Source organism: Gossypium hirsutum, chromosome A08 (assembly GCF_007990345.1).
Source record: "Gossypium hirsutum isolate 1008001.06 chromosome A08, Gossypium_hirsutum_v2.1, whole genome shotgun sequence".
Classification (NCBI taxonomy): Eukaryota; Viridiplantae; Streptophyta; class Magnoliopsida; order Malvales; family Malvaceae; genus Gossypium; species Gossypium hirsutum.
This window is the reverse complement of record NC_053431.1, coordinates 113459242-113473652: the sequence shown is the minus strand read 5'-3', so window position 1 is coordinate 113473652 and position 14411 is coordinate 113459242. Positions and strand designations below refer to the sequence as shown.

The 14411-nt window shown below is 37.9% G+C and overlaps 2 protein-coding genes across 3 annotated transcripts; one reads left to right on the top strand and one right to left on the bottom strand.

The window, feature by feature from the left end:
* Nucleotides 1–209: 209 nt before the first annotated feature.
* Nucleotides 210–2467, top strand: LOC107920752 (protein ACCELERATED CELL DEATH 6). The gene is made up of 3 exons (XM_016850595.2): nt 210–1021; nt 1105–1637; nt 1713–2467. Exons 1-3 carry the CDS (start codon nt 460–462, stop codon nt 2358–2360), a joined length of 1743 nt encoding a protein of 580 aa, XP_016706084.2. The 5' UTR covers nt 210–459; the 3' UTR covers nt 2361–2467.
* A 7344-nt stretch (nt 2468–9811) lies between these two features.
* Nucleotides 9812–14309, bottom strand: LOC107919892 (DNA repair endonuclease UVH1). 2 transcript variants are annotated; one of them, XM_016849314.2, is made up of 9 exons: nt 13362–14309; nt 13003–13226; nt 12779–12867; nt 12468–12629; nt 11360–12121; nt 11042–11152; nt 10697–10957; nt 10386–10609; nt 9812–10216 (listed from the first exon to the last, which is right to left on the bottom strand). In XM_016849314.2, the coding sequence occupies exons 1-9, from the start codon at nt 14219–14221 to the stop codon at nt 10006–10008; spliced, it is 2904 nt and encodes a 967-aa protein (XP_016704803.1). In that variant the 5' UTR covers nt 14222–14309; the 3' UTR covers nt 9812–10005. The 2 variants fall into 2 exon arrangements, with proteins under 2 accessions (XP_016704803.1, XP_016704804.1); XM_016849315.2 differs by having other exon boundaries at nt 9812–10297; nt 13362–14301.
* Between the last annotated feature and the right edge of the window lie 102 nt (nt 14310–14411).

Here is a 14411-nt window from a genome sequence, read left to right as displayed (position 1 = left end):
TGGGTTGCTATTATTTAACGGCGGCGTTCATAAAGTAAAGAAAATATTGTGGAGAAAAGCTGATGACACAACTTAAAGGTAATTAAACCTTATCTTTATCCACAATTTTTAACATTATGTACTCAATTGTATCAACAATGCTTCGTACAAGTAGGAAGTATAAGACTACGTCAATAATTGGTGAGTGATGAGTTAATGACAGCCGTTGGAAAAAGGGTCTTTAATTGGAGTGACACCATTTCTCTTTGTTTTTGAGGGGCATGGTTTAGTCGTCTGTCATTTTCAATCTTGCAGAAATCCACTCTCTTTTGCTCAAGATTATTAATAGCTTTAATCAGATTCTTTGTGGAAAATATCAGTAACAAGCTAACAACACTTTCCCATTATAAAACTTCTCTTGTATGTGAAGACCAGAAATACACCAAAACATCACTCTTTTGCAGAATCAAGAAGGCTCCCATGGATCAACGGTTGCTCAAGGCTGCTAGATCAGGTGATATTAACGTAATCAAGCAACTTTCCGATGCGGAAGGCAGTATCCTAAGTGGAACAACGCCTCAAGGGAACACCGCTCTTCACATGGCTGCAAGATTCGGGCATGAGAATTTGGTACAAGAGATAATGAAGAGGCAACCTAGCCTTGTTCTCAAGAGTAACCTCAAAGGTGAGACCCCCGTTCATGTTGCAGCCAGGGGTGGACATTGGCGAATCGTTCTACTATTCAGAGACTCTGGCTCAAATGGTGTTTACATTGCGAGAGTCAGAGATAATTATGGTAACACACCCTTACATTGTGCTGTGAGAAATGATCATTATCTGGTGGTCTGGAGATTGGCAGATAAAGACCGAGAATCGTTGCTGTTGGTTAATCATTCCGGGGAATCTCCGTTGTCTATTGCTATTGATCTCAAGTTAGCAGTCACCGCCGAGGCAATCATCGGTTTAAATCGGTCCACTCTCGAGTACAGAGGACCCAACGGCCAAACCCCTTTGCATTGTGCTGTCATAAGACGTGATTTACGTAAGGCTTTGATTCCTAACAGTCTTGATTATTATATAGCATGCTTTTTTTGTTCATATTTAATTCCTATGGTATGAAAACAGATATCATGCGGAAAATACACATCAGGAAACCAAAACTCATAAAAATGCAAGATGAAAAGCAGAGGACACCCCTTCATTATGCTGCAGCCTTGGGTGAATATGAGATAATCAAGTTATTGCTTGAATGGGATATTTCAGCTGCATATCAAGGTGATGACAATCAACAAATACCTCTCCATTTGGCTGCTGAGAATGGCCAAGTAAACTTGTTAAAGATATTGCTGGATCCATGCCCGGACACAATCGAGTTAATGGATAATGAGCAACAAAATATCCTCCACTTTGCAGCCAAAAATGGAAACATTGATGCTGTCTCATTTATATTGAAGTTGCCTGAAATGGAAGACTTGGTTAACGCTGCTGATATGAATGGAAATACTCCATTGCACCTTGCAGCCAAGAATTTCCACAGCAGCATTGTTTACATTCTAACAAGGAATTCAAAGGTTGATATTAGGGCAATCAATAAATCGAATGAGACTGCTCTAGCTGTCGTGCAATCGTCGGATGACCATGGAATGGAACTACAAAAGGTAAACATAAATCTAATCCTATTGTTACATGTTACGCATACTAGATTATACTTATGCTCATTCCTCGTACTGCAGCACTTGACATTGAAGGCACTAAAGAGATCTTATGCAAAGAGGGCTGTTAATCCCAAAGATGTTGTTGATAATGTACAATTCAGTTATGATGAAGTAGAAAAAGTAGGGGAAAGAGGGGGTAAGAAAAGCAGAGAAATGGCTCAAATAATCTCAGTGATGGCAACACTAATAGCTACATTCACATTCACTGCTGCATTCACTATTCCTGGAGGGTTTATCAGTGATGGTCCAGATGAGGGTATGGCAATATTGATTAAGAAATCAGCTTTCAAAGCATTTGTCATCACTGATACCATTGCCATGACTTCGTCCATGACTGCTGCAGTTATGGTTTTCTGGTCATCATCACGCCGCAGTAGCGAGTCGTTTATGGACTCACTCCCTTTTGCTATCGGGTTGACATGGATCGCACTTGTGGCAATGGCATTAGCATTTGTTACTGGCTTGTTTGTTGTGTTGTCTAAGAACCTATGGCTTGGTATAGTGGTTTGTGTGATCGGTTGTGCTGCACCTGCCATGCTTTACATATTTGCACCACTGTTCCTTCTTGTGTTTGATCGATTTTCCTCCGCTCGTGCTCGTCGACGGAATATTGTTGAAGATAACCCATTTTTGTTTGTTTTCCGATTGGCAAAGATGATATCTTAAATGGGTTCTTTTTCATTTTTTTTAACTTGAACTTGTAAAAAAAGCTGTAAATTTGAGGACTTACCACTTTTTCTTTGTCTAAAGTAACTGTGGAAATGCTTTGAGCTTCTAGTTTCTTGTTCCTGAATGGAACCTGGATCGAGCCATTTGAACATGTAAAAAGAGGCAGATTTACGGACCAAAAAAGAAAATGGATTTAGGTAGGGAAGGATCGGGGGATTGAACTTGACGTGAACCAAACACGCAACCTTCTGATCTGGAGTCAGACGAGCTAGCATTGCGCCACAAATCCCCTGTTAATAAGGTGCTCCATTTATATTATTTTACTCTCAATAACTTAAATAATGCAAACTTATTAGAATCCACATTGAGCATATATGGTGGTTAAGACATCACAATCTTGGCTCATTTTTCCAACCCTAAGTCGCTCAGTGGGGGTGGAGAGGTTCAAGTTTGGAACCCCCTACGTCCTTTTCCAACAGCTACAATTTACCACTGTATTTATCTGGTTGCAACCAGTTGCTAAAATGGGATCTGTCGACACGAAACAGATAAGGAGAAGAAAAAATTATAGATGAAATTCTTGAATAACCAAGGAAAAAAAAAGTTGCTGAATGTTCAAATGGAATAAAAATTAAAGAAGAAGAAAAACATGGGCCCTTCATTAGTATTGAGTTTGGAAGTCCAAGAATATTTTTAGTTCAGTATACAAATCTAATCCAAATTATCAATTAATATATGTTGGATAATAATTAATCCTTGCATAACCAAACATGAATTCTCACATCAGTGACCAAGCAAGAAGGCTAGCAGTGCTCCACCTTCTTAAAAAGAAAACTTTTTTATTTAGATTTTTTTTATAATTTTTAAAATTTTAAATTAGTAATAATAAAATTACATTTCACCCCTAAAAATAATAAAATTTTAATTTAATTTTCTAAAAATTATAAAAATATAAAATATTAAAATTTTTTATCATAAAAATAAATTTATTTTGGTTTCCCCCTTGTATCCTTCTTTCCAAGTCTTGAATTTAAGCAAAACAAGTAGACATGCACTGTACCTAAGTCCAAGCAATCCAGCACCATACCCGAGTCCAAGCAACACAGGTATTAATTTAGATTGTACTTTGAATGAAAACCAGCATCACCAAACCCACATTTCAAAAATCACAATCACAGACTAATTGATAAGAGTATCAAACTAGGAGAGAAGTTACAGAGCTCCTTCTGGGGGAAAGGTTATTTATGATAGTACTTAAAACACCCGTTTGCATACACAAGACCTTGATTAAAACAAAAAAGCTTAATATGCATAATCTCAATAGAATGAAGGTTGAGCAGTTGACTGGCTTATGCTATAGAACTTGTTGGTGTTGAGAGGAAGGAACACACAAGTTTAGCAGAATCTTTAGCAGCAAGACTCGTGACTTGCAGAAGAAACAAGCAACAATTTGAACAAAAATAAAGCAAAGAAAGAAAAATAGAGAGTGTATATGGAAGAATTCTGATGAATTTTATTCATACATTCAATATTGGCATAATGCCATTACATATATCAAGCATAAGTCAAACGCTACAAGCAAATTTTACCTAAACTATCACCTAACACCACTATAACTCATTGAAACTTGGTAAATTAACTTGTACAACAAAACAAAGCTGATTTTCAACTCAATCACTACCTAATTACATCAGTCATCAAACTAACATAGTTCAAAACAAACAAGATCACATTACACCAACAAAATGAATCAAAAAGAACTAAATGACAGCAGCTTCACTTGGTTCTACTGTCTTGCATGGCTCGGTGCGCTTAGCCAGCTCCTTGGTGTTGCATGCTAACCAACCTTCAACACTCCTCCTTGGTTAGCATGTTGCATACTCCCATTTCAGCTCTCAAGTGAAGGAATCGACTCACACTAAGGGCTTTTGTAAAAATATCAGCAAGTTGCTCCTCTGAACTGTAATGAATCAGTTTCACCTCATGTGCTTGCTCCATTTCTCTCACAACATGAAGCTTAATGCTGAAATGTTTTGTCCTACCATGAAAAACCGGATTCTTTGCAATTGCAACAGCAGATTGGTTGCCACAATAGATCTATGTTGCTCCCTCTTGATGTAGATTCAAGTCAGCTAAGATCTTCCTTAGCCATATGGTTTGGTTCACAGCCTCAGCAGCTGCTACATATTTAGCTTCAGCAGTTGACTGAACAACCACACTTTGTTTCTTCGAACTCCAACAGAAGATGGCCGAACCAAAGGTGAAGGCATACCCTGAAGTACTCTTCATGTCATCTTTTGAACTAGCCCAGTCACTATCAGTATATCCAACTAATCTTAGCTTTTCAGTCTTGCTATATAGCATTCCATAACTCAGGGTACCTTTGATGTACCTGAGCACTCTTTTTGCTGCTCGAAAATGGTCCTCATTACAACAATGCATAAACCTTGAGAGCAAACTCACAGCAAACATAATATTTGGTCTGGTGGCAGTTAAATACAGCAAACATCCAACTAGACTTCTATAGGTTGTCTCACGAACCTTGTCAGAATTGCTTTGACTTGTTAATTTCTCTCTAACAACAACTGGTGTACTTGTTGCTTTGCAATTCTGCATTGAGAACTTGTTCAAGATCTTCATAGCAAATGCTTTCTGGCTTAGAAAGAGTCCCTCTTGAGTTTGTGACACCTCCATGCCAAGAAAATATGAATTTTTTCCCAGATCAGACATTTCAAACTTCAATTCCATTTTAGCCTTGAAATCTGCCGGCATTGTTTGATCTCCTCTTATCATTAGTAAATCATCAACATATAGGGACACTATAAGCTGAGTTTCATCTCTCTCTTTCTTAACATACAAAGTAGGCTCACTGATACTCCTCTCAAATCCAATGCTAGCTAGGTAACCATCAATTCAGCTGTACCAAGCTCTAGGTGCTTATTTTAGGCTATATAAGGCTTTCTTCAGCCTATACACCAATGTGTTCTTTATCAGCTACTTCAAAACCTTGAGGTTGCTCAATATATATCTCTTTTTTTAGAAAACCATTGAGAAAAGTAGACTTCACATCGAGCTGATAGATCTTCCAATGCATCTGTGCTGCTAAGGCAACCAGTAATCTGATGGTGTCTAGCTTGGCCACTAGTGCAAATGTCTCTAGGTAGTCTAGACCATACTTCTGGCTAAACCCCTTCACAACTAGCCTTGCTTTGAGTTTGTTTAAGCTCCCATCAGCATTATGCTTGGCTCGATAGACCCATTTTACCCCAATGACCTTCATGTTGGCTGGTCTTGCAACTAACTCCCATGTTTGGTTCTTCTCAATCATGGCAATCTCATCAGCCATAGCTTGTTTCTAGCCTTGATGTGCCTCAAGCTCTTCAAAACTGCTTGGTTCAACTGTAGCTACTTGTGCTCTCTCATAAATTTCAGCCAATGGTCTAGTACCCCTAACTGGTTCATCATCAATGTCCATTTTTAGACCATTTTTATCAGCCTTAGCCTGATCAACCACAAGTTCTTTGGTAACAGTCTCTGGCTCATTTTTGTCCCAATTCCAGCATACTTTCTCATTAAACACAACATCTCTGCTGACTATGACTTTGTTTGCAAGATACTCCAAGATCCTATAGCCCTTTTAACTATGTTGTAGCCTACAAGAATTCCAGGATGTGCTTTCTTGGCCAATTTATCCCTCTTCACAGTTGGGACATGTACATAGCATATGCAGCCAAAGACTTTCAAATGAGCCAGTGATGGCTTGAACCCGAACCAAGCCTCAAAAGGTGTTTTGTGAGCCAAAGCCTTGGTTAGAAGTTTGTTTTGAATGTAAACTATTGTGTTGACTGCTTCAGCCCACAAGTTTTTGGGCAAATTCTTCTTAAACATCAAACATCTGGCCATATCCATCAAACTATTGTTCTTTCTTTCACTTACACCATTCTGTTGAGGTGTGTAAGTGTTGGTGAGCTGATGTTTGATTCCTGCTTCATCACAGTAAGCTTGAAATTGAGCTGAGGTGTACTCAATCCCATTATCAAACCTTAGGGTCTTAAGCTTGTAGCCAGTTTCTGTCTCAGCAGTAGTCTTGAGCTTCCAGAACACTGAGGACACTTCTGATTTGTGTTTCAAGAAGTAAATCCAGTAATATCTTGAATAATCATCAATAAACAGGATGAAATACTTACTTCCATTCTGTGATTCAGTGTTCATAGGGCCACACACATCAGTGTACACGAGCTGACACTTTTTTGATGCTCTCCAGGCCTTGTTTGAGGGAAATGGTAGTCTGGCCTGTTTTCCTAGCTGACACACTTCACAGACTTCATCATTTTCAACCGAACCAGTGAAATTTTCAGCCAAATCTTTTCTGACCAACTGAGCCATGGACCTGAAGTTGGCATGACCAAGTCTTTAATACCAAAACTTGGATTCATCCAAAGAAACAGCATAGGCACTGTCTAGGCCTTTGTTCTAGTCAACAACAAAGCTTTTATTTTTCATGGCCACTGTCATGAGCATGGATCCACTTAGATCACTGATTTTGCACTCACTGCCTTTGAACACAACTGAATAGCCCTTATCTAGCAACTGAGCTATGCTGAGTAGGTTTCTATCAATTTCAGGTACCAAAAGAACATTTGAAATGAGTTTGTTACCTGTAGGAGTCCAAATCAGGACATCTCTTTTACCTTCAGCCTTGATAAAATGACCATTTCCAACTTTAACTTTAATTTTGCAGCCTTTGTCCAATGATTTAAAAATGGAAGCATCTGGTGTCATGTGCTTGGTGCGACCACTGTCTATAAGCCACCCATTTGAGACCTTCTCTTGAGCAGCTAAGCAAGAGCCTACAAAGACTTGCTCCTTATGGTAGCTGCCTTCTTCAACTACCTGAGCTTCAGCCCTTGGTTGCTGTTGGTTCTGCCTTGGTCTTCCCTTCTCTTTACAAACCTTTTCAACATGGCCAATCTTTTTGCAGTATTGGCACTGCACATCTGGCCTAAACCAGCATTTGGCCTCTAGATGACCAGGCCTCTTGCAATGCCTGCATGGTCTATCCCATCTTCTTGAAGAATCTGACTTTGGCTTGTCTTTCCAAGTCTTCTTGCCTTTGTTGATAGAAGAGCTTGAGGCAGGCTTGGTTTTGGCTTGGAAGGCACCTTCTTGGTGCTCCTCGAGCCTACTGGCTCTTCTTTGCTCTTATGCATGAGAGCATTGATCAGCTCTGTCAAAGAGATGATGGTCAGGTCCCTTGAGTCCTCGAGGGAGGATATTTAACAGAACTACTAATTAACTCTTGAGTCCCTTGAGTCTTCTTGGTGCTGTATGCTAACCAACCTTTAACAGAACTACTAATTAACTCTGCTCATATTCAGAATTTCATTAGCAGCCTTCAGCCTTCTCTTCCTCAATCTCTCTGATATAGCAAAGGCTAGCTCTAATGACTGAGGTACATTTAACCTAGGGTTACAATGTGTGTGATTCCGAGAGTTCAAGTCATCAAATGTCACGGTCTTTGATCCTCCCACGCAGTCTGTTACGTTCTGTCCCATCATCTCTAGGTGAACTCCTCCAGGATAGCTTCCTTCTTGTTCATGAGCATCGAATAATGCCCTCAACTCGGCCTAATAGCAATGAAAAGCAGGACAAAAACATATCTCATTTCGGCTTCATAATGGTCCAGAAAAGTGCTTGCTAAAATATGCAAGTTTAAGAATTCTTACCCTGGTTGAATCGAACGGATGTGTTTTCAGACCACATGGATCTTTAATTGTGTTTCCATGCATGGGATCACTTACCCAGGTGACAATAAGCCCAGCTTGGTGCACAGCCCTAATAAGATGTGGAGGCTTTATCCGCATGTTATCAGATTCCATTCGGGTGATTATTGACAGTCTTCCGAGTTTGTTCTGAGGGTTCAGACTTTCGTACAATTTTACGAGTTCCTTTGGGTCCTTCTTATCACTCACTAACGTGATCCATAGAGATATCAAGAACCAAAAAAGTACTATTCCAATATAACAAACTAAAACTATGTCAAGCTTTTTCTCCCTCACGTCGCCGGTTAAGACAAAAAGGAAAAAGAAAAACCATTATTAGGTTTGCCAAACTTGAAATGACATGCACTTGAGCTTCACCCATGCAAACCCATTATTAAAGTTTTACAATAATGAAATCGTCAAATTACTTGTCTTCTAATTTCTTACAGTTCAACATTTTGACGCCGTAAACTAGAAAGCATAGACCATATAAAACTAGAGTTGCATAGTTCATATCCAAATAGGAATGGTTTGGCCATCTCAATCACTTCATATGAACTATGACATTCTAGAGCAAAGTATGATGCCACAAGAGCGTCAAAACTATCACATGCTACTAACCATTGTTAGTATCACAGGCTTGCTACCTTTCCAACAAATGTTTTAATTCAATTAAAAGATTATTTTCTATTAGAGTCAAATTTAAGTTCTTTAACTGACATCAAATTTTCATTTTAATACAATGAAGCAAAAGTATTTTAGCAAAGCTTATAAACAATTGGAAATTAATGCCTTTTGGAGTCTAAAGAAATCTAATACTTCATATTTTACGTCTAATTATTTTAATATGTATTAAATAAACATTTTCATGCAAACCAAATGTGCCTTTTAACATTTTAAGTAAGCTTTAGTGCATTAAGTAATTTTCCCATTCTTTTAGGTGATGTTTGATAAACTAATAAATTAAGTATTGAATTTACGATATAAAATCAGCTTGGTATATAACTTAAAATTAAATATTAAGTATAATTAGATTGCCTTTTTAAACATTAATCTCAATTATAGGTTCTTACCATATTTATTTTTTTATACAATACTTAAAACTACTCATAGCCTCCCTATAACCCTTAAATAGGAGATAATACGCTTCAACACACTCGAACTCATATTCTCCTACACTGACAAAAATATCGATGTCAATCAAATTAAGACTCAATCGATAAAAGAAATAAAATAAAATAAAATAAAATAATTAAATTTATTCTGATAAATAAGTGGTCCCTAAATAAATTATTAGTTTTCCACACTTTTTCTTTTTTAGAAATTGAGCTTAGTTTTAATGTATTAAATATTTTTCCCAACTTTTAATGTAATATTCTCATGGTTTAAATAACTTGATTTCTTAAAAAGTTTCAATGGTTTAAATACCCTGATTTCTTAAAAAGTTTTAATGGTTCAAATAACTTTTATACCACATTTGCTTGGAATATCATGTTTTAATCGTTGATTAACTATAAACTAATCAAAATTGGTAATTTTTAATCACTCGTGACTTGTTTGTGACAAAAAACAACGAAAACTTCACTTATTTTGGAAAAAAAATACTTCTTACAAAAAATTTTACTTGTAACTTATGTGCCAAATGAGTTGCATTTAATTTCTTATAAACATTTTAACATTTGAAAGTAACTTATAATATATTATATCTATGATTTATGCATTACTTTTCATGTTTTAAGGGAGAGCTAATGTTTTAATGAAACTCAAATAAGCATCTCGCAATTACACGGCTACAACAACAATTACCAAGAGGGTAACTAATACGTTAATGAAGTTATGGGGAGATTTTACTACTACTTTTTTTTACCTAAAATGATAGGTCACAACAAGGTTGGATACTTAGCATCGAGGAAATCTCTTAAAGTCTGGGCAGCTTTTCGACCACCCATTAGTTCAGCTAGCTTCTCTATAGGAAGAAGTGCAAGTTCAGCCAAGCTTTTACATCCATCCATTATAGTCCTGTAGTTGGAATCTGTTACTCCTGGGAGTCGTCTCAAAAACTCAACAGCTGATGTATTGTAGTTTTCAGCTCTGTAACATAGGTGAATTACTTCTTACACTGGAAGAAAGATCTATGAAATGCCGAAAAAAGAAAAGGACCACGCAGCTTACCTAACATCATTTTCATAGGTGAATTACTTCTTACACTGGAAGAAAGATCTATGAAATGCCGAAAAAAGAAAAAGACCACGCAGCTTACCTAACATCATTTTCTATGATACCCTCTTCTGAGGGTACACCAACTCTCATTGCCTTTGTCTCATCGGGTTCATCCTGATTTGCCTTAAGAGAAGCAAATATTTCAGCAGTTGCATGCAAGCTCCGAGACCAGATGATTCGTAGGCGGGGAAAATGCAGAACAAGTAATGACAGTTTGGATATAATATTAGTTGGTGTTACATCATCACCAATATCACTTGCAGACTGCATACAGCATTCCAACAAAACATTAAAGGGCAATCCACTAACTTTCTTTTTATCAGTCATTGCAGAAGATTGAATTCATGTTACCTGAAATGAAAAGCTTTTGTCTTGTGAAAACTCAATTAGAAGAACCGGTATTCGGTAATAACGAACCATAGTTTCCACTTGGTGGTAAAGACGACCTGATGTGAAACTCATAAAAAGATCTTGAATGCTTTTCCTTTCAACGCAAATAAGTGGTGAGAGAACATAATCACCAACTTCTAAGGTTACTGGGATTATAAGCATGCCCTTCTGATGAAGGACATTTGGAAGACTACTCATGAACTCTCTCATATCCACTATTACCTGCAGTTAAAGTAAATCTGAATGAAACAATTTTTTGAGCAAGCAAACAAGGGAAAGTACTTCCAAGATGAAAATATAGTCCACCTGCATTTCCTTCTCAGCATCCTTTCTTCCCCCAGCCTTTCTGGTGATTGAGTTCTGAGAACTTGAAACTTGTATCTCCGATGAAGAATTTAAACCAAGGCAGAAATCGTTCTGAATAAAAAAGGGAAAGCATGCGAGGCGTAATCACGGGTAATTACTACTTAAACCAAAGAAAGAAAAACATTCACTCACATTCTATGCTAAAATGTTTCATTAATTATCTGTTATTATCAACGACTGATCATTCAAAATGAATGAATGTAAAGTAGTCCCCACTACAGGTGACAGATAAATAAATACATAATATCATATTCATACCTGATCAACTGGGATCATCATCATTGATTTCTGCCTGATCAAAGATTCAAATGCTCCATTTTCTCTACGGATGCTTGCTTTGAACTTTTGGACTTCAGTAGAAGCATCATAGAAAAGAAAATAGACCCTCACCTTTTTTCCAGGATTTTCAGCTTTGTAGACTTCAATCTCCCTAACAAAAGTCATATCTGGATGGTAAACAATAATTACAGATGGCTTTAAAACATCTAATATAGGCTGATCTCTCTCCAAAGCATGAAAGTGAACTGGTGGTAACTGCTTAGGGTTGTCTGCATTTCTATCATTGTAAATATTCTTCCCAGAAACCCCATCAACAATTACAGTAGGGTTGATTTCATTTATTTGGCCTTCATTTTCTGAACCATAAACTTCAGGTCTATCACCTTTTGCTACCTCAGTATTATTGGAGCCATCTTTATTCCTAGCATGGCCTTGTCTAGTCCTTCCTCTTCCCTTCCCTTTCCCATGTCCTCTGCTGCCAACTTGAGGTTCAGGATCTTTTTCAGCATCCTTTTCCTTCTTAGCTTGGTTTCTTTTTATCTCTGCTGCTGCAGCTAATAATGCATCATGTTCCTGCTTGCATGCACTGCTAACTTCAGCATTCCGGGCAGGTGTTACAGGAACAATACCATCAAGAATCCCATAACCTTTAGGAGCTTTGGGTTTTTTCTTCTGAGGAGTTTGCACACCACGAAGTTCAACTTTGCTTAAAAGGTACTTTTGCCATTCATCCCTCATGACCTTCAAAAGAAAATATGCAGTGTCAATTCTACTAGCAAACATGGCAACCTTTAATAATTCTCCCTGTAGCTTAGATTCTCAAGCAGCCATAGCATGAAGGGATACTGTCCAGCAGCTACAATACATCAATTTTATAATTAATGACATTTATGAAAGCATAAGAAGTGATCCCCCCTCCCCCTTCCTCTCCCTCTTTAAAGTTTCTACTTCCCAAAGTGCAATTCTAAGTATAAATTAGTTCCAGAAATACTATTACTGGCTTGAAACCAACAAATTCTTAAAACCATTTGATAATAACATATAAATAAAGGTTCCTATTAATTTACTAAAAACGCAATAATAAAACCTTCTGTGAGCCATTAGCAATGCAATCTTCAAGTTGCATGCACGAGCACTCATCTTTGCACGCCACTAAAGTAATACCATTATTGTCCTCTTCAACATCCAACAATGGTTCTCCCGATGATGCTTGCTTTTTTCTTTCCTCTTCTATCTCTTCAAGGACCTCCTATAATAAAATATTTAAACTATAGAAGATGAGAATAGAACACAAGAGTTCGAAGGGCATGCATCACAAGTATATTAACTTGCAAGACACATAAATTTGAAGTGAACACGGAACACAGACAGCACAGATAATGGAACTCACTCACTCACACGTAACACCTTCCACTTTGGAGACTCTTCCAAAACTTCTTGAAGAGCCACTCCGTTACTTGTACTTGTAGATGAAGTACCAGCAATTGCTACTCGTACAATTAAGTGAGAAAAGTTACAGTATCAGAAAGCTTTGAAATGAAACTTTTGTTGTAAGTATGCCATGGTTAAAATTTTGAAATGAAAACCACACTAAGACAAACGGCAGAGTGAATTCAACTCACCTTCATCATTATTGTTGTCATCTTCCTTCAATTTTCTCTTTTTTCTGGCCAAGTTCTTGCTAGGCGTACTAATTTTGGTATCATCAGACTTTGCAAAACGATAAACACGCTTCTTTGCATAGTCAAATACCTTATAACTGGACTCTGCGAATATCCACACAGATCGAAAACTCTCTGACACTCGAAGAGTATCCAAATACTTTAGATAACTTACTGCATCATACCTACCCAAATAAATATACAAGAAATCAATGTCAACATTCATAACAATACCCTTTAACCATAAGTCAAATGCATCACAAAATCATAATTAACATAAATTCAGATAAAGAAAGAAAAGGGGTCCTTTTGCTTAGTACCTAACAAGATAATCCAACAACTTCCTCAAAGTTTTCAAATCCGAAACGAGCTGTTTCGTCTTCTTCCCCAAAGTATGCCAAATGGGATCCAATTGCCTCCTCACAATCTCATCAAATGACTTAAACAACCCATTCTCCACTGTTAGATCCTCCACATCAACCTTATTAGTTTTCCTCATTTCCTTCAAGCAAGCATCCATAACTTCCACAATGGCTTTTTGAATCCCCAACATGTATTTACTCATCGGCACCCTTATATCCACCACTTCCGGCGGATCCCTCTCCAATTCCTCCGAAACATTCACTTGAAACCTCGGCCAAAGATGAAGCTTCTTGATGAACAAACTCTTCATCGTCCTCTCCGTTTTCGCGAACCCAGAAACCATAGAGTGAGGCTTGTCTGAAAACGCGTAAACAGAAGCATTTTTGTTGAAAGTCTTGATGATTCTGACAATGAAAGATTCAGTTGAGCTTTCGGAAAGCGAATGAGCGTTAAGGAAAACGATACCGGAAACTAAGGAAGTTTGGGCCTTTTGGGTTAAGAGGTCAACAATGAGGATACGAGGTGAGAGGACGAGGATAAGGTTGGAGGAGTAGAGGGAGAGGCGGTTAGAGGAAGGGAGATCGGCGGTTATTTCGAAGAGAGGGAGGTCAGGGGAAAGGGAAAGGAGGAGGGATTTGAGGGAGGAGGAGAGTTGAGGTGGGTGGAGAAGGAGGAGAGAGCCGCTGGATCGGGAGTGAAAAGAGAGGAAAGAAGAGAGGAGTTTTGGGAGGGAAAGGCCGGAGGAAAGGACTACGAGGCCGCCACTTGTGTCTTCGAGGAGGTCGGAGACTATTTGTTCATGGAATTTTAGGACCATTTTTCAGGTCTAGGGTTTGGCGGGAAGACAACGATGACGAAGACGGTGATGGAGAGAGAGGACAAATTTGGGGGTTTTAATTTGAATTTGGATAAAGCAAGACTTACCATTCCAAGTCAATTAGTCTAAGTTACGAAACGTTGTCGTTTAGGTTAATTTTAAATTAGTCAAAGTTAGGAAACGTTGTCGT